The sequence below is a fragment of the Stenella coeruleoalba genome (genome assembly GCF_951394435.1).
Source record: "Stenella coeruleoalba genome assembly, chromosome: 8".
Lineage (NCBI taxonomy): Eukaryota > Metazoa > Chordata > Mammalia > Artiodactyla > Delphinidae > Stenella > Stenella coeruleoalba.
Window position 1 is genome coordinate 79,848,070 of NC_137154.1, and position 20,317 is coordinate 79,868,386.

At 37.7% G+C, this 20,317-nt stretch overlaps 1 protein-coding gene across 2 annotated transcripts in view; it reads right to left on the minus strand.

Annotated features, from left to right (window-relative positions):
- The window catches only part of PDGFD (platelet derived growth factor D), a 237,227-nt gene extending 225,027 nt beyond the window's left edge, over nt 1-12,200 (minus strand). Inside the window, exon 1 of one of the 2 annotated variants that reach the window (XM_079929781.1) lies at nt 11,739-12,200. In XM_079929781.1, the coding sequence (XP_079785907.1) occupies nt 11,739-11,862 (124 nt within the window). In that variant the 5' untranslated portion in view covers nt 11,863-12,200. The remainder of the gene's footprint in view (nt 1-11,738) is intronic. The other variant, XM_079929780.1, reaches the window with a different exon arrangement.
- Between the last annotated feature and the right edge of the window lie 8,117 nt (nt 12,201-20,317).

A 20,317-nucleotide genomic window follows, 5' to 3' on the forward strand; every position in this document is an offset into this window, starting at 1 on the left:
CTGCAAGTCTAGAGTGGCCAACTAGCTGGCCATGCACTCAAAGGAAATTTGTCAACCAGTGGCTGTGCACATGCAACTGTTGTTCAGAAAATGATTTTCAACTAGTCAATGTTTCTAAGTTGGACTTTCAGGAATTTTATACATGCAAACTAGATGAGTAAAGGGTACAAAGCAGTAAAATAGTCATGTATTTTCAACATATTTTCATTATACTTAAAATTTATTGAGGTCATATGGACTATAATAGTTATATATTAATGACAGATTACCATGATTTGTAGTTTATTCTTTTCAATGTATTTGGAAAATATGAAATTTCCCTAGCTGAACTGACATGCCCAACCAAGAGAGGGAGTAAAAAAAAAAAATAGTATGCACAAAGCTGTCTTTTTTCTGCTGCCATCCAGTGGTCAAATAATCATAGTGCATATCACATGTTAAAAAGTTAAGTCTTCCTGGGTAGGTAAGTGAGTCCCTATATTTGTTTTTATGGTTCAGAAATATTTAGCCTAAAATCTAAAACCAAGAACGTATGACTCCCAGTTCTACAATTAAAAGTTACTTTTCTGCTCAAATCTTAATTGATATAATAGTAATAGTAATAACCAATAAAGAATTTGTCTTTCAATCCTCAAACAGTACTGTGCTCAACAACAGTTTAATCAGTATCATTTTTTTCTGAACTAAATATTAGGATAGATGATTTACGGTTAAAATTTGCTCAACAGGACAGAGTATTTAAAAAAAAAACAACAACAACAAAGTAACATGATGGCGGCACACAGATGGCCCTGTCTTGCCCTTTGTTTATTCCCATGAATACTTTATCTCATCAACTGAAGTATAAGCTTTAACAGAGTAGAGAGTGTGCCCTAGGTTTAACTGTTTCTGCCTCAGTGCTTCATCCAGAGATTTGCATGTAGTCAGTACTCAATAAATATTTTTTGAACAAATGAGTAGTGTTTATGTTTATTGCAGTTGGGTCTGGTGAAAAGTAGTAAACTAAAGAATTGAATGAAAATAATATAAAGCCACAGTGGCTCTTCCTGGGGTATTTAAATAATCTCCGCATATGCTGTACTTAAACTAAATTCCAAATAGCTCTCACACCATCTCTCTCTCTCTCTCTCCCTTTTTTTTTTTTAAATTAGCAACTATCTAAAAATCTTTTAATTCCATGTTTAGCAACTTCATCTATGGACTTTTTGTTTTCATAGGAAAGGTATACTGTTTTTATTCCATTCAATAGCAACTCTCTTATTTAATCCTCAGTAAAATAGCATGAACATGTTCTCTCTCTGTAGATAAATCTTTAAACAGAATGGAGATGCATTACTCTTTCCTTAGCTTTCCATAGTCAATCATCCTGACTGAACCTTAAGACTTGTTTCATGATCCTTAATTTATTTCTTCTTCTTTCTTTTGAACTTTATTAAGTAGTGGGAACTTCATGTAAAAGTACTCAAATACTAATTCTGGAAAGGAAAGGTATACCAAAAAGGATTGATTCTAGTCAGAGTATGTGTGAGGTTTTTTTTTTTTTTGGGGGGGGGGTTGCGTGGGGGAGAAACAGTTGAAAATTCTCCACATTTCATTGATATTAGTCCAAAATTAACCCCAAAGTGTCATGCTTATGCCTAAGGGAGCAGTCTAAAAGTATATGTGATCTTGAAATTTTCAACAAAGTCATTTGGAAAGGACCAATTCTTCACACCAAGCCACTGTCTATAATGGCTATGAAAGCACTTTGTCATGTTATAAGAACTCTAGGAATATCAGCTATTAGTATTATACACCCACAATCATGAATACCACTTTATTTTTTTTTACTTTTTTTAATTTTTAATTTTTTATGCAATTTTTGAAGGTTACTTTCCATTTACAGTTATTACAAAATATTGGCTATATTCCCCATCTTGTGCATACATCCTTCAGCCTATCTTACACCCAATAGTTTGTACCTCCCACTCCCCCACCCTTATACTGCCTCTCCCTCTTTCCCTGGTAACCATTAGTTTGTTTTCTATCTCTCTGAGTCTGCTTCTTTTTTGTTATATTCACTAGTTTGTTGTATTTTTTAGATTCCACATATAAGTGGTATCATACAGTATTTATCTTTCTCTGTCTGACTTAATTTCACTTAGCATAATGCCCTCCCAGTCCATCCATGTTGCTGCAAATGGCAAATTTTCGTTCTTTCTTATGGCTGAGTAGTATTCCACTGTACACATACACCACATCTTCTTTATCCATTTATGTGTTGATAGACACTTAGGTTGTTGCCATATCTTTGCAATTGTAAATAATGCTGCTATGAACAATGGGGTGCATGTATCTTTTTGAATTAGTGTTGGTGTTTTTTTCAGATATAAACCCAGGAGTGGAATTGCTGAGTCATATGGTAGTTCTATTTTTAGTTTTATGAGCATCCTCCATACTGTTTTCCCACAGTGGCTGCATCAATTTACATTCCCACCAACAGTGTACAAGGGTTCCCTTTTCTCCACATCCTTTTTTTTTTAAACATCCTTATTGGCGTATAATTGCTTTACAATGGTGTGTTAGTTTCTGCTTTATAACGAAGTGAATCAGCTATATGTATACATATATCCTCATATCTCCTCCCTCTTGCGTCTCCCTCCCACCATCCCTATCCCACCCCTCTAGGTGGTCACAAAGCACCAAGCTGATCTCCCTGTGCTATATGGCTGCTTCCCACTAGCTAGCTATTTTACATTTGGTAGTGTATATGTGTCCATGCCACTCTCTCACTTCAACCACTTACTTTAAAAACATGATAGTACATAGTTGATTACTTCATGTTCACTGTGCATGCATTTCATGCAAATGAGTGCTTCTCTATTACCTCCCTCCTCTAGATTTCATCCACATGGATATTGTACAAGCTCCTAAAGCTTAAAGTATCCACAAATTAATTTTCTACCTTCATGACTTTCCCTCATCTGTTCTTCCTCTTCTAATCCTTATCCTGTTCAATAATACAAACAGCCATCCAGACAATTAACAGAAAACTTACAGTCACCCTAGCTTCAGAGTTTAAACGTCCTTGCTCCCATTCATTTACAATATGATAGGGCTCATGTGGCCCAAATATCAGTCATAAACAGAAGACAGTGATTGGTTGATTTACTGACTCTTCAAACCTTATTGAGGAGAAGTCCTACGTGCCAGGCAATGAAACAGATAATGAGGTGCACAGCTTCATTAAATATAACAAGTATGCTCACATCAGCAGATGGCAGATTTGTAAATAAATAAGTACCATGGAAAAATTGGGAAAACAAAGGAGTAGCCAATTCTACCTAGAGAGAATTGGGAGTCAGAAAACGCTACATAGGGTGGTGCAATTCCTGTCTAAAATGTGATACCTGGTCAGCACATTCACTCAATAGTTCATTCAAAAACAATTATGATGTGTCTGGAAGAAAAACAACAAAAGGATTAATACTGCTAAGGAATTCACCATTGGATGAATAACCCAATATTTTAAAAAACTGATAATTCCACTCTGAGGCCTACTGAATTGGAGCATTTCCTTTAAGTGCCAGTGGGATCACCCGTTGCAGACCTCAAGAAGTGAAATATAAAGACAGATCAAAAGCTCAATAAACAGTAGAATCAGTAAAAATAGATTTACACATCATTCACATATAAGTAGCAATTGACACTTTGGAAAAAACTAAGATCCTCTTGAGACTAACAATGAGGAAAAGTGAGAAGATAAGGCTAAGGCCAGAGCCTTAAGGGCAGACAGGAAGATGAAGACTCAGCCAAGGAGACAAAAAACTAAATAAGTAAAAGAACACTCAATGATATAAGGGAAATTTCTATGTGATTATTCAATGTCATATTTCTATAGTATAAGTATTCTGTTTTTTTAAATATTATAAGTTTATATAATGTATATGTACATATCTACCTCCAAAATGCTTCAGTTGTAGAGCTTGATAGGTTATAATATGACATTATTTTTTAACTTTAAAAGTTTCTTTTTATATTAACAAGATCCCAATTATATTCTAAGATTTTCCCCACTACTTTCACTATTTATAATGGTTACAGGGACAGAACAAAACATAAGATACACTTTTTAAGCCTTTTCTAATCTTGTTTCTCCAAACAACCTAAAATAAGTACTGTGTTAATTCTGGCTTTATTTCTATCACCATTTCAAACTTACATTTAGGAATAGTTAAGGAAAAGGAGGGGTAGTGTCAAACCAAAGGAAGAGATCATTTCAAGAATGATCACAAAGGAGGCTACAGATCACAGTGACCTCACCCAGAGTGGTAGGGATGACTTCAAACTGCAATGGGTAAGGGAAACAAGAAGTAGAGACAGTAAGGCATGGTGAGACTGAAGAAGTTTATACGGTGCTAAAATGAAGAAAAACATTAAAACAACTTATATATGTTGTGGGAGAATGCAAAGACACTTAAACATATGTGTGGGCTAACAGGATGGAGACAATAAGAAGGGAAGTTTAAATACAGGAGAGTAGTAAAGTCTGTGGGTTTAGGGCATGGGTTTGAAGGAGTCAGAAAGAGGCAGAATCCTGCACAGGAGAGAGACCAAGAGCACAACACCCTCATGCATGACTGAACAGAGTCTAATTTATAAGAGCACTGCTGCCTCCCTGATCCCGACATAGTATTAACACTAATACCAGTTTTACACTGTTGTTGTTGTTTAGCAACTACATCATTTGTTGAAGCATAAGCTGTGTTCAACTAAACCAGTTAGAAGATAAAGATATAGACATATCTCTATCTATCTATCTATCTATCATTCTATCTATCTAGCATAGCATAAACTGAAATTAATTCAAGTTATTCCATTCTGTAATTATGCAGTTGTTTTTATTTTCTAACCAAAGAGCTAGATTTTGCATTTATCCCTGCTGAATTTCGTTTTGATAGGATCAGCCCATCATTTCGACCTAAGAGTATGTAGATTCTCTAATTCAGCAGTCAGCAAACTACAGCCTGCAGGCCCACTGCCTGTTTATGTAAATAAAGTTTTATTGGAACACAGCCACACACATTCATTTATGGAATTCCTATGGCTGCTCTCTTGTTATAATGGCAGAGTTGAATAGTTGCAACAGAGACCTCATGACTTTAGGAAAGCCTAAAATATTTACTATCCGGCCCTTTATAGAAAAAATCAGCCAAACTCTATCTAATTCAACCTGTTAACTATTTTTTCCAGATAAAATATGCAAGTAAATGTGTTTTCTGTGTCTTCATTCAAGTTATTCAGAATTCTGAACCCAATAGGGTCTAATCCAAAATGCAGATAAAAATTCCTGTTCACCTCCCTCTTGGCTAACACAAATCTATTAGTTATCACTAAAAGAATGATAATAACAGTCCATTATTATCCAGACTATAATTGTTCTTTTCCATAAGGTTGTCATAGTAAGCACTGTCAATTTTCTGGTTGAAATCCATATATACATAAGCTAATACCACTTCCAGTTTATGATCCTGGTAAACCTATTAAACATACAATCTAAACTTTCCTTTATGACTCAAGAACATCCTCTAAAATCATCAATTTTACTGGGCTGTAATATAGTACTTCCCCGGTGACATACAGAAAGAGATTATAGTCCATTTGGGCTGCTATAACAAACTTCTACAGATTGAGTGGCTTAAAACTACTGATATGCATTTCTTATAGTCTGAGAGGCTGGGAAGTCCAGCAGATTCCATGTTTTTCTGCTGTCTCCTCATGTGGTGGAAGAGGTGAGGATATCTCTGGGGTCTCTTTTATGAGGGCGCTAATCTCATTCATGAGGGCCCTGCTCTCATGATTCTAATCAACTTCTAAGGGCTCCATTTCCTAAGATCATCACACTGGGGGTTGGGATTTCGACATACAAATTTTGGGGGGACACAAATAAATATTCAGTCCATTGCAAGCTGGAACTATTCTCACCTGTTTCAATAAGAAGCCTAAGCCTGAAAAAAAGTAAGAGGAAGCAGGAAAACTACTAGCTGTCACTTCTCAATGCTGATAGTGTGAATATATCGAACCAGTACTGTTCTCTATTCTAACACCATGCTCTTGCTGTGCTGTGGACAGGGAAACCACATATGCAAGTGAGGTAGAGCTACATGGAAAGTAAAGGAAAAGAATATATAAGTGTCTACCACAGGAACTTTATGACCTCATTTATACACGTTGCGACACTGATTTGGCCTTTAAGTGGATCTGTTGCACATATATTAGTTCATTTGGTTGTGTTTTACATAGTTGAAGCTGTTGAATAGTGAAATTCTGTAAAAGTAGGCTCTTACTATATAGCTTATTAAAGGTTTCAGCAAAATGCAGAGCTTAGCAGCAGATTCTCACATTGGATCTGAAATGACTTGTTCAAAACTAACACAGCATATTCAACCCATTCTCAGAGCCCACACTCAAGAACTGTCACTGAGCTCCCTCAGTCCAAAGAAGGCATGCTAGATTTCAAATTTCAAAAATCAAGAGTCCTAACATACAAGGTTTCAAATCACGTTTGGCTCATATTTATAGACAAAGCACGGCACCCAAAACTGTCCGTCTTTATAAACACTCTACAAAAAGTGCTCAAGTAAAAAACCCCAAACTTGGGACAAGATCACTCTTCATAATGAAGGACAGCTCATGTGCTATGACCTCCCTGTATGCACAGGGCACAAATCACAAAAAACACAGTATTAATCTATAAAAATTAAAGCTAATAAATGAATGTCAGCATATCAGGGTGAAGAGCAAAGATATATTACTATATTCATCATCAATGCTTGTAAGAAACAAGGCACGCTTCATTCTTATTCTGAAAAAAAAATTCTTGGAAGAAAATATTTCTTCCTGTCTGTGCACTTTTGCACTTTAGTGTCTCACGGGCTTATTCCTTTATTTAGGACTTACATTTGGTCCTAAAATACTATATGGGGAGTCAGAACATTTTTGCTGAAGCATTTTTCTTGTATTCTTTCCTTTTGCTACCGTATATCATCCCCCTGTAGCTTTTTGCTGAAACTGTCCTTCACGTAAAAGTTATATAAAAATGTCCCTTTTAAAATTGCATAAATTCTGAAATGAAAAAGTTTGAAATAACTTAAAATGTTGCCAAACACTAACCAGGTTACCTTTGTGATTTACATTACCCTAATGAGATCTCAGATCCAGTTAATAAAATCCAATATCTGGCATGCTGTGCTGCAGAGGGGCTTCCAGGGTGAGGGGACCTCAGTGATATCAAGGCACTGGGCACTTTAAATATAGAAATTTTGAACTAGGCTCCTATTTTAATACAGGAAGAATTTTATTAAAATGATTAGCTAGTGCCTTTTTACAATAATAATATTTCAGCAAAGAAAGTTCGTAAGTTCCAGAAGGAAGATGATTTGCATCATGACTCAGCTCTCAAGGACAGAGACATAAATGTCTATATCCTCCAGACTCTCAGAATGATGGGATTCTCTGAGATCACACATGCTCAGGAGTCCCATGTAAGTGGCTCTGGGGACATTGCTCCATTGTTTGACCCTATGGTACTAAAATAATAAAGGTTTGCTTTCATTTGCTGAAAGGGAAAAATCCTGTATTCAAAAATCACTGTCATTCAATGAACACACAATGGTTATTAGTATAACTCACAACCTTATGGCATCTTCCACTATACGCTGTGGAGATATCTGGCTAAACTCACCTCTTTAAAAGAATCTCTATTGAGTAATATAAACTATGGTGGCAAGTCAAAGCCATGTTGCATTCAAAATATGTAATCTCCATTACGCTCTGTAGCCTTAATACACTTAGAGTTGAACAGAAAAATATAAATACAGAAGAACCTCAGATTTAGACACTAATGTGATTCTCAGCTTTCAGACACTTTAAAATTAATTTGTTTAAATTACCCTCTGGTTTTTTTTTTTGCCTTTCCTTTAAGTTCTGATCTTTGCACCAAAGTCGGTGTGCTGTCATCAATGAGGACAATAGAAACTGATGTTATTTAAGAAATAAGCTTGACCACTTAAAAGAGAATCTCAGACCACAATTACTAAAATTGCAGACCAATCATAAGATAATGATAATAGACAATAGACAATTCAAGTCCTGGCATACTAAACAACCAAACAGAACTATATTCAGAATCATTTACCACCAACACCTGTACTTTCTGAAAGCAAAAAAGGGTCAAGAAAATGAAGAGTGCATCTGTAATCTTAACTCCATAAGCAGGAAGTTCTACCTAGTTAGATTTAAAAATAAGTAAGCAATACTGTCAGTTAATTGCTACCTTCACACTTCTTGATTCACACTCTGAGAAACACCAGTTGTGTCCAGTTATTATAACAAAAGCACCAACTGCACAGGCACTAAAATAAAAATATGTAGATGCTATTGCTAAAGGAAGATTTTCTCTGTGCTAAGAGTTGGATCAGGAATGGGTTTCAAAAGTAAATCAGTTTGAGAAAGAATAACAAATATGATATAAGGAAGCATAAATACTCAAGCACTGCAAACTGTTGTATTTTAATTCTTCTTAGCTATAGAACCTATTAGTTTCCTCCTGGAGACAGGGACCAAATTCAACCACCCTCTTCCTTGGGTCACCTTTTGTCATTCTGCAAGTGCTGGCAAGGGCTCTACAGACATCCCTTTTAGAACAAGAACATAATGTGATGAAGATTTCTGAAAGGCCAGAAGACTGCAACAGAGCAGCCTCCTACACGGGGTAGAAGGAGACTATCATTTACCAACCTTCACACTTTATTTCCAATTCATTTCTTAACTACTTCAGTTACCTGGAGCTATTAGGTACTGGGAGACCAAAAAACAAGATTCTGTATCAGGCTGGATAGGATCCAACATACCTCATGCCAAGAACAGGGGATGTCTGTCATCATTCTTCCTTTCTTAACCCCAACATTAGGTAGCAGCTAACAGGGTCAGCAGAGACAAAATGATGGCCCTCAAGTGTAAAGACAGTTCCATCATTAGATAACGGTTTTGAAACCCCTAGTAAGGGCCATATCTAATCTTTTGTTAGATTTCCTACAATTTGTAATCTGAGGGCCAGGTCTTCTAAGGACCCTAAATTAATGTTTGGAAACTTTTATCTTCTATCTTCTCCTTATTGTATTCTCTGTTTATGTCCTCCACAAACTTATACCCTGTCTTAATCGGATCAAGAGTATTGTCCCCTTTATTAAGCCATTAAGGAACTTTGAGAGAGCAAGTTTAAAATGTCTGGAATCAGAACAAGGGTTTAATTTAATAAGTTATTACTTTCTCTCATCAGCTCAATTGTTGCCATTAAAATTTCCCAGTGGCTGTCTAAACTTTTTCAAAGACCCTTTATTCTTACTCTCTCACCAAAACTCTACAACAGTGTTTCTCAACCTTTTCTTCATATCATCACTCCCCTGGTTAAGAAGCCTTTTTAGACATTCTTTTTTTTTCTAATCACATCTGCTCCCTATGAATTGCTAATACTACAAATGTACTATATATCTGTTTATATGTACTGACCCTTTGGAGGACCACAAACCATTGTAATTTCTAAGACTTTTTTTCACCTCCTAAGATCTAACTGCTTTCCTTTGGGGCAATATTACCTTTTTTTTGAGAATGTCTCTCTATAACAAGAATAAGCTGCCTTTTGAAAATTCCCCCAACTAAAAGTTCATTATGAGTGTTAATTATTTTTACTCTGTATACAATTTTCTTTTAATCCAACTACCTTTCCCCCTTTCCTAGCCTTATTTATAAATGAGATTGACACTGAGTTAAGTACTGAGCAATCTGAACTAATCAAAGTGTGTGTGTGTATGTGTGCTGTAACTGCAAAACAGCTCTCGCTAAAATAGGAAGAAATAAATCCAGGGTAGTTTTCAAATTTTAATAAAATAAAGTATTAGCACTTCTCATATAGACTAGATAGATGTACGGAGTTTTAACAGCAAAAAGTAAAATGAGATTATTCTTTTCCAAAAGACAGAGATATGAGCTGCGTGACTTGGTTTTAGTCAGAATCTTGGGTTAATGGGCAATGGTTACATATTTTTCATTTTCTGTCCTTGATTTCTTGTAACTCATACTTGGGAAGCTAAGGATTACAAAATTATGGCTATGAAGTCATGCAAATTATAAATGGCATTTTACTCTATGTAGCTGAAAGGGCACATTAAGTGCAAACATTAACACCTCTAAAAACTCAATGAGTAGAAGATTGTCCCTGGTGGAAACATTAATGAGTGAAACAAAGCTATAAAAGTTTAGTCTTGAGCCTAAACCTTTTTTTTTAATTAATAAGAAAATTTTGTGCTTACACTAAGATGAAGCGTTATCAAAAATGCACTGCTAGCATATTTTACACAAAATACTGTGATAAGGTAATTCTATAAATACAGGGTGACCTTCTGCCTGGAGGTTACTCTGTGGCTTCCCTATACCCCCTCCGCTTCAGATGACTTTAGCACACTGAAATACACAGCATACTTGCCATCAGAAAATATAATAAGGTTTTTGTTTGCTTGTTTCAAAGCACAGAAGCTTTTCAGTGATGTCCAAATTAAGGACATACCAAGAGAGAAACTGATAAGAAAATAAGAAGGCTAATATGAATTTACCAGAGGTCAAATGTTGCCAGCTCCAAGAGTGAAGCCATTAAGAATAGCTTGGTGATCTCCTTAGGAGATCTGTTAGAATTTTAATCAAGCAGAAGGAAAGAAAGATATTTTTGATGAAGGGAAAAAAAAACAAACACAAAAACCTATGGGTCAGTTCAGGTAGATGGTGGAAACAGCTGCAAATTATTGGCAACATCAGCTGTACTTGAGAATTCAGGAATAAATCAACTTCAGACCTTGGTGGAGGCCCAGAAAGTAAATAAACACAATTAAAATCGCTGGGATCCAATGACCCAGGTGTCCTCCATAGTAAAGGAAAACAAACAAGTCTGCTTGGGACCTTGCTTAAGACAGCTGCTTAAAGATCTTTGCTTCTTGCAAACAGTTGGAAAGAATTCTATGCAAGACAACTAATAGCAGAAGCCAGGTCCCCCGGGATACAGATAAAACTCCAAAAGGCATTTTCTCCCAGACTCTGAGTTTCTGAGCCACGCTGAAGTCCACTGGAAAAAATCACTCTGGGGATGAAAAGGGCAACATACTGCACACCGCAGTATGCACACCACAGTCTCCTCAACATAAATTATACATAAATAAGTTCTCTGTTCCAGCTATCATTTCCTCTGAAATGAATCATTCCCTCTCCCCACACTTAAGAAAAATAAAAATAAATCACCCAGAGAAAGACACTCTTGAGTCCCTCCACAAATGCCCCAGCTATCGTGTTTCCAGTCCAAAAGGTGGAGAGCCTGACCGTGGTGCGGCACAGCCTGCAACTTTCTTCAACTCTGGGATCCTAGCATCAGTTGATTGTTTGACACCAGAATGACTTCTCTAGGATCAGGGAGATGAGCCACCTGACCTATCTGATCCCCTCAGGCACAGATCCCACACCCCTCTGTCCATTCCGGAAGAAGGGGCTCTCTCGGGACTGGAGACAGGACCCGACCCCTCTTCCCCCTACCCCCCACCCGCCCATACACACAACCAAGGTTCATATGAAAGACTGCAAAGGGGCGTGGGACAACAATGATGACAACAAAAAACGTGATTACTTAATTTAAAAAAAATAAAATCTGAGTCTCTTACCATCTCGCCTGAGGTTGGCGTTGCGCAAAGCTTTGATGGATGCGCTCTGCGGAGTTGCAGAAGTGTCCCGGTAGCTGCAAAAGTTTGAGCAGGCTAGCGTGTAGACAAGGATGAGCCGGTGCATTGGGATCAGCGACCTAAGGACAGCGTCGCTCCAAGAAAAAGCCGGGACAGGCTCCCAGGACCACGCCGCGCTCTGGCCCCCACGCTCGCCCTGCGCTAGCCCGGGCCGCCCCGCCGTGCTAGTCGCCGAGCTCTCCCCAAACTTCCTGCATGCTGAACTTTCCGCGCGCGGGTGGCGGCCGCACTTCCTTGTGGTGCTGAGAGTTGATAAATGGTGACGGGACAAACAACAGGTTGACGTTTGTTCGCCCCCTCCGGTGGCCGGCAGCTGCAACACAGGCTGCAGGGGGCGGGTGGCGCGGCGTCCCGGGCGGGCGAGCAGAGAAGCCGCGTCCTCGGCCCCAGCGGCGGCGGCAGCCCCTGAGCTGCGCGCACTCGGGCTCCCAGCCGCGGCGCGCGCACAAGGCTGCCCGGGTCCAGCCGAAGCCCGCTCTGCCACTGAGCGCGCCCAGTGTGACCGTGAGACGCAGCTCTTCCCACCACTCTGGGCTTAACCCTAGACGTTAGACCAGAGGGACAGCGGGGGACAAGAAACTGGGTGGCCAGGAGGAAGTGGAAGAGGGTAGACTCCCCAAACTTCCACAGAGGTGATGGGCTCCTCCACCCATAAGACATGGCTCCTGCTTGGGTGATGGTGGGGTTTGGGGAGGAGGGCTGGAGTTGGAAGTTTGTCGTTTACAATAATCAAGATCAGATTCTACTCAGTCAAGATTTTACTAAGTGAAAAAGTGGAAGAGCTCAATAGTAAATGAGCTTGTTTCTGAGCTTCCTTTGAGCTCCAGTAGGTGTGACCTTGGCCAAGTCAAGGTTAATTTCTCAGGGAGAAACACAGCCTGTCCTTCCTATCTCACAGGGCCCTAGGTATGAGGGGCGCGTGTGACCAAGTGTACAGTAAATCCTCAAGGGTGTTGGTATATGTCCCCCCTCCACCCCCTGAAAAGTAGAAGGGCCTAGAAGTTGGGTGAGGTTGAGCCAGGACAGACAGGAAAGGTGAAGAAGTTGAGGGGGAATTGTGTTGTATTCATGGTCCACAAAAAGAGGCAGGGAACATCCAGGACTTTGGGCCTTCCTACTCTGAGTATCTGGAAGCTCGGAGGTCCAGAGGAACTGCCTCTGGATTCCAAGAACTTCTAGATCATGCCTCTATCTCCCAGGGGTAGGGGACTATATATGGAACAGGAGCAAATCAAGACTCTGCTGCTCACTAGCTTTGTCACCTTAAGTCATTTGACCTTTTGAGCCTCAGTTTCTTTACTTAAAAAAAGTGAGTAGTCATTCTTTAGTTTGTATCGTTGTGGTGAGAATTATATGAAATAACTTTAGTATTTTGCTTTGTTTGTACCTGAATCCAACTCCAGATTTACATAATTTCTCAGCTGCTCAAGGAAGAGACATTTTCCAGTCTCTTTCAGGCCTTTCAGCTCCTGAAAGTCTGGGGTATGAGAATATCTCTATATATGATATATAGAGAGAGCTGGAAGCCCTGAGAAGCCTAGGAAATTCAGGAAAATTTAGACTTGAGATTACACCATCCAAGGCTGACTAATACATGTGTTCTTTCTACATATTCAAAAATTAATGTGGTTTACCTCTTGGCATTTTTGTCTAAAACAGTGTTACAAACTGCGTGTTTGTGCATTGTGAAATAAATTACAAGACCAGCATTATTTTTTTTAATTGACTTTATTTTTTTAGAGCAGTTTTAGGTTCACTGCAAAATTGAGATGAAGGTAAAGAGATTTCCCATGTGCCCTCTGCCCCCACATATAAATGGTCTTCCCCATTATCAAATCCCCCACCAGAGTGGTACATTTGTTACAATTGATGAACCTGCATTTATGGTACACTCTTGGTTACATATGGTACACATAAAGGTTACATTAGCTCACTCTTGGTGTTGCACATTCTGTGGGTTTCAACAAATATAAAATGGTGTATTTGCCATTAAATATTGCATATTTGCCAATATTCATACCATATTCATCATTGTGGTATCATACAGAGTATTTTTACTGCTCTAAAAATCCTCTGCTGCAACATTATTTTTTAAATAAATATCAATAGAATGAAATAGAGTAGCTTAGGAATTTAATTATCAGATTATTTCATGACTATTTTGTTTCAAACACACATAAACACAGGGATATAAGAGGTATTTCTGTCAAACCTGATCAAAAGGTTTCTAAGTCACTGGGAAAAGAGGTCTCAAAATATAATCAGTCCCTGGAAGAGGCACCGATGAGGGACATAAAACCTGGGCTTGCATTCGATCATTTAGTCACTCAGCAAGTTTTAATTAAGCATTAGATTTTCCCTCTTGCCATGGCCTAGTCTAAAAACCCTCGGGATAAAATAGTGAACATGAGAAATAAAATCTCTACTTCCTTGGAGCATACATTCTAATGGATGAGAGAGATCATAAACAAAGATATATCTGTATTAATAAGAGAAGAGGGTCAAAGATTGATGGGATAGGAGGAGGGTAATTAAAATATATGATACCACTTTTAAAAAGTGGTTGGAAACACTCATTAAATTTCATCCATAACTCCTGACATGAGAATATAGGAAATATTAGAAAATGTGCAAGTGGCTTATGTTATTATAAGCAAAGAAATACTCAGCAAGGTTATTTATCTCAATATCTTATATAAAATATTGAATTTAGAGCACTCAAAGTAGTTTTGTCCAAGATACTAATACTGTGCTCTCACAAGGTATTATTCACTCATAATGTCAAATAATTACCTGAGAATAGTAAAGGTTGTCACACATAATCAACATGTTCTTCATTTTTAATGTCAGTAAATAAACCAAATCCACTATAAAACCAAAAAATTAGGCACCTGAGCCTAACCAATTGTTCAGAAACTTGTTTTCAGTATTACCTAATACTTAATTCTTATAAATTATGTTGATTATATCAACTAAGGTATCACTGTACACAGAGTAGAGTTTAATAAAAATATATTGAGAAAATGGGAAAGGTCTGGTATCAAGATAATAAGATTGTATCAACTAATTTTTTACATGTATCTCAAACTAACTTACCAACAGATTGAATTTGCCACTACATTTTTTTAAACATCTTTATTGGAGTATAATTGCTTTACAATGGTGTGTTAGTTTCTGCTTTATAACAAACTGAATCAGCTATACATATACATATATCCCCATATCTCTTGCATCTCCCTCCCTCCCACCCTCCCTATCCCACCCTCCCTATACTACCCCTCTAGGTGGTCACAAACCACCGAGCTGATCTCCCTGTGCTATGCGGCTCCTTCCCACTAGCTATCGATTTTACATTTGGTAGTGTGTACATGTCCATGCCACTCTCTCACTTTGTCCAGCTTACCCTTCCCCCTCCCCGTGTCCTCAAGTCCATTCTCTAGTAGGTCTGCGTCTTTAATTCCATCCTGCCTCTAGGTTCTTCATAACCACTTTTTTTTTTTAGACTCCATGTATATGTGTTAGCATATGGTATTTGTTTTTCTCTTTCTGACTTACTTCACTCTGTATGACAGACTCTAGGACCATCCACTCATTACAAATAACTCAGTATCATTCCTTTTTATGGCTGAATAATAGTCCATTGTATATATGTGCCACATATTCTTTATCCATTCATCTGTCAATGGACACTTAGGTTGCTGCCATCTCCTGGCTATTGTAAATAAAGCTGCAATGAATATTGTGGTACATGACTCTTTTTAAATTATGGTTTTCTCAGGGTATATGCCCAGTAGTGGGATTGCTGGGTAGTATGGTAGCTCTAATTTTAATTTTTTAAGGAACCTCCATACTGTTCTCCATAGTGGCTGTATCAATTTACATTCTCACCAACAGTGCAACAGGATTCCCTTTTCTCCACACCCTCCACAGTGTTTATTGTTTGTAGATTTTTTGTTGATGGCCATTCTGACTGATGTGAGGTGATACCTCGTTGTAGTTTTGATTTGCATTTCTCTAATGATTAGTGATGTTGAGCATTCTTTCATGTGTTTGTTGGCAATCTGTATATCTTCTTTGGAGAAAGGTCTATTTAGACCTTCTGCCCATTTTTGGATTGGGTTGTTTGTTTTTTTCTTACTGAGCTGCATGAGCTGCTTGTAAATCTGGGAGATTAATCCTTTGTCAGTTGCTTCATTTGCAAATATTTTCTCGCATTCTGAGGGTTGTCTTTTGATCTTCTTTATGGTTTTCTTTGCTGTGCAAAAGCTTTGAAGTTTCATTAGGTCCCATTTGTTTATTTCTGTTTTTATTTCCATTTCTGTAGGAGGTGGGTCAAAAAGGATCTTGCTGTTATTTATGTCATAGAGTGTCCTGCCTATATTTTCCTCTAACAGTTTGATAGTTTCTGGCCTTACATTTAGGTCTTTAATCCATTTTGAGCTTATTTTTGTGTATGGTGTTAGGGAGTGATCTAATGTCATACTTTTACATGTACCTGTCCAGTTTTCCCACACCACTTATTGAAGAGGCTGTCCTTTCTCCACTGTACATTCCTGCCTCCTTTATCAAAGATAAGGTGACCATATGTGCATGGGTTTATCTCTGGGCTTTCTATCCTGTTCCATTGATCTATATTTCTGTTTTTGTGCCAGTACCATACTCTCTTGATTACTGTAGCTTTGTAATATAGTCTGAAGTCAGGGAGCCTGATTCCTCCAGCCCCGTTTTTCATTCTCAAGATAGCTTTGGCTATTCGGGGTCTTTTGTGTTTCCGTACAAATTGTGAAATTTTTTGTTCTAGTTCTGTGAAAAATGCCAGTGGTAGTTTGATAGGGATTGCATTGAATCTGTAGATTGCTTTGGGTAGTAGAGTCATTTTCACAGTGTTGATTCTTCCAATCCAAGAACATGGTATATCTCTCCATCTATTTTATCATCTTTAATTTCTTTCATCAGTGTCTTATAATTTTCTGCATACAGGTCTTTTGTCTCCTTAGGTAGGTTTATTCCTAGATATTTTATTCTTTTTGTTGCAATGGTAAATGGGAGTGTTTTCTTGATTTCACTTTCAGATTTTTCATCATTAGTGTATAGGAATGCATGAGATTTCTGTGCATTAATTTTGTATCCTGCAACTTTACCAAATTCATTGATTAGGTCTAGTAGTTTTCTGGTAGCATCTTTAGGATTCTCTATGTATAGTATCATGTCATCTGCAAACAGTGACAGCTTTACTTCTTGTTTTCCCATTTTGATTCCTTTTATTTCCTTTTCTTCTCTGATTGCTGTGGCTAAAACTTCCAAAACTATATTGAATAAGAGTGGTGAGAATAGGCAACCTTGTCTTGTTCCTGATCTTAGTGGAAATGCTTTCAGTTTTTCACCATTAAGGACGATGTTGGCTGTGGGTTTGTCATCTATGGCCTTTATTATGTTGAGGAAAGTTCCCTCTATGCCTAATTTCTGCAGGGTTTTTATCATAAATGGGTGTTGAATATTGTCAAAAGCTTTCTCTGCATCTATTGAGATGATCATATGGTTTTTCTCTTTCAATTTGTTAATATGGTGTATCACGTTGACTGATTTGCATATATTGAAGAATCCTTGCATTCCTGGAATAAACCCCACTTGATCATGGTGTATGATCCTTTTAATGTGCTGTTGGATTCTGTTTGCTAGTATTTTGTTGAGGATTTTTGCATCTATGTTCATCAGTGATATTGGCCTGTAGTTTTCTATCTTTGTGACATCCTTGACTGATTTTGGTATCAGGGTGATGGTGGCCTCGTAGAATGAGTTTGTGAGTGTTCCTCCCTCTGCTATATTTTAGAAGAGTTTGAGAAGGATAGATGTTAGCTCTTCTCTAAATGTTTGATAGAATTCGCCTGTGAAGCCATCTGGTCCTGGGCTTTTGTTTGTTGGAAGATTTCTAATCACACTTTCAATTTCAGTGCTTGTGATTGGTCGGTACATATTTTATATTTCTTCCTGATTCAGTCTTGGCAGGTTGAGCATTTCTAAGAATTTGTCCATTTATTCCAGGTTGTCCACTTTATTGGCATAGAGTTGCTTGCAGTAATCTCTCATGATCTTTTGTATTTCTGCAGTGTCAGTTGTAACTTCTCCTTTTTCATTTCTAATTCTATTGATTTGAGTCTTCTCCCTTTTTTTCTTGATGAGTCTGGCTAATGGTTTATCAATTTTGTTTATCTTCTCAAAGAACCAGGTTTTATTTTTATTGACCTTTGCTATCATTTCCTTCATTTATTTTTCATTTATTTCTGATCTGATTTTTATGATTTCTTCCCTTCTGCTAACTTTGAGGTTTTTTTGTTCTTCTTTCTCTAAATGCTTTAGGTGCAAGGTAAGGTTGTTTATTCGAGATGTTTTCTGTTTCTTAAGGTAGGATTCTATTGCTATAAACTTCCCTCTTAGAACTGCTATTGCTGCATCCCATAGATTTAGGGTCATCGTGTCTCCATTGTCATTTGTTTCTAGTAATTTTTTGATTTCCTCTTTGATTTCTTCAGTGATCACTTCGTTATTATGTAGTGTATTGTTTAGCCTCCATGTGTTTGTATTTTTTACAGATCTTTTCCTGTAATTGATATGTAGTCTCATAGAATTGTAGTCGGAAAAGATACTTGATACAATTTCAATTTTGTTAAATTTACCAAGGCTTGATTTGTGACACAAGATATGACCTATCCTGGAGAATGTTCCATGAGCACTTGAGAAAAATGTGTATTCTGTTGTTTTTGGATGGAATGTCCTATAAATATCAATAAGTCCATCTTGTTTAATGTATCATTTAAAGCTTGTGTTTCCTTATTTATTTTCATTTTGGATGGTCTGTCCATTGGTGAAAGTGGGGTGTTAAAGTCCCCTACTATGAATGTGTTACTGTTGGTTTCCCCTTTTATGGCTGTTAGCATTTGCCTTATGTATTGCGGTGCTCCTATGTTGGGTGCATAAATATTTACAGTTGTTATATGTTCTTCTTGGATCGATCCCTTGATCATTATGTAGTGTCCTTCTTTGTCTCTTCTAATAGTCTTTATTTTAAAGTCTATTTTGTCTGATATGAGAATTGCTACTCCAGCTTTCTTTTGGTTTCCATTTGCATGGAATATCTTTTTCCATCCCCTTACTTTCAGTCTGTATGTGTCTCTTGGTCTGAAGTGGGTCTCTTGTAGGCAGCATATATATGGGTCTTGTTTGTGTATCCATTCAGCCAATCTGTGTCTTTTGGTGGGAGCATTTAGTCCATTTACATTTAAGGTAATTATTGATATGTAGTTCCTGTTCCCATTTTCTTAATTGTTTTGGGTTCATTATTGTAGGTCTTTTCCTTCTCTTGTGTTTCTTGCCTAGAAAAGTTCCTTTAGCAGTTGTTGTAAAGCTGGTTTGGTGGTGCTGAACTCTCTCAGCTTTTGCTTGTCTGTAAAGGTTTTAATTTCTCCATCAAATCTGAATGAGATTCTTGCTGGGTAGAGTAATCTTGGTTGCAGCTTTTTCTCCTTCATCACTTTAAATATGTCCTGCCAGTCCCTTCTGGCTTGCAGAGTTTCTGCTGAAAGATCAGCTGTTAACCTTATGGGGATTCCCTTGTGTATTATTTGTTGTTTTTCCCTTGCTGCTTTTAAGATGCTTTCTTTGTATTTAATTTTTGACAGTTTGATTAATATGTGTCTTGGCGTATTTCTCCTTGGATTTATCCTGTATGGGACTCTCTGTGCTTCCTGGACTTGATTAATTATTTCCTTTCCCATATTAGGGAAGTTTTCAACTATAATCTCTTCAAATATTTTCTCAGTCCCTTTCTTTTTCTCTTATTCTTCTCGAACCCCTATAATTCAAATGTTGGTGCATTTATTGTTGTCCCAGAGGTCTCTGAGACTGTCCTCAGTTCTTTTCATTGTTTTTTCTTTATTCTGCTCTGCAGTAATTATTTCCACTATTATATCTTCCAGGTCACTTATCTGTTCTTCTGCCTCAGTTATTCTGCTACTGATCCCATCTAGAGTATTTTTTTATTTCATTTATTGTGTTGTTCATCGTTGTTTGTTTCATCTTTAGTTCTTCTAGGTCCTTGTTAAATGTTTCTTCCATTTTGTCTATTCTATTCCCAAGATTTTGTATCATCTTTACTATCATTATTCTGAATTTTTTTTCAGGTAGCCTGCCTATTTCCCCTTCATTTGTTAGGTCTGGTGGGTTTTTATCTTACTCCTTCATCTGCTGTGTGTTTTTCTGTCTTCTCATTTTGCTTATCTTACTGTGTTTGGGGTTTCCTTTTTGCAGGCTGCAGGCTCGTAGTTCCCCTTGTTTTTGGTGTCTGTCCCAGTGGCTAAAGTTGGTTCACTGGGTTGTGTAGGCCTCCTGGTGGAGGGGACTAGTGCCTGTGTTCTGGTGGATGAGGCTGGATCTTGTCTTTCTGGTGGGCAGGTCCATGTCTGCTGGTGTGTTTTGGGGTGTCTGTGGACTTATTATGATTTTAG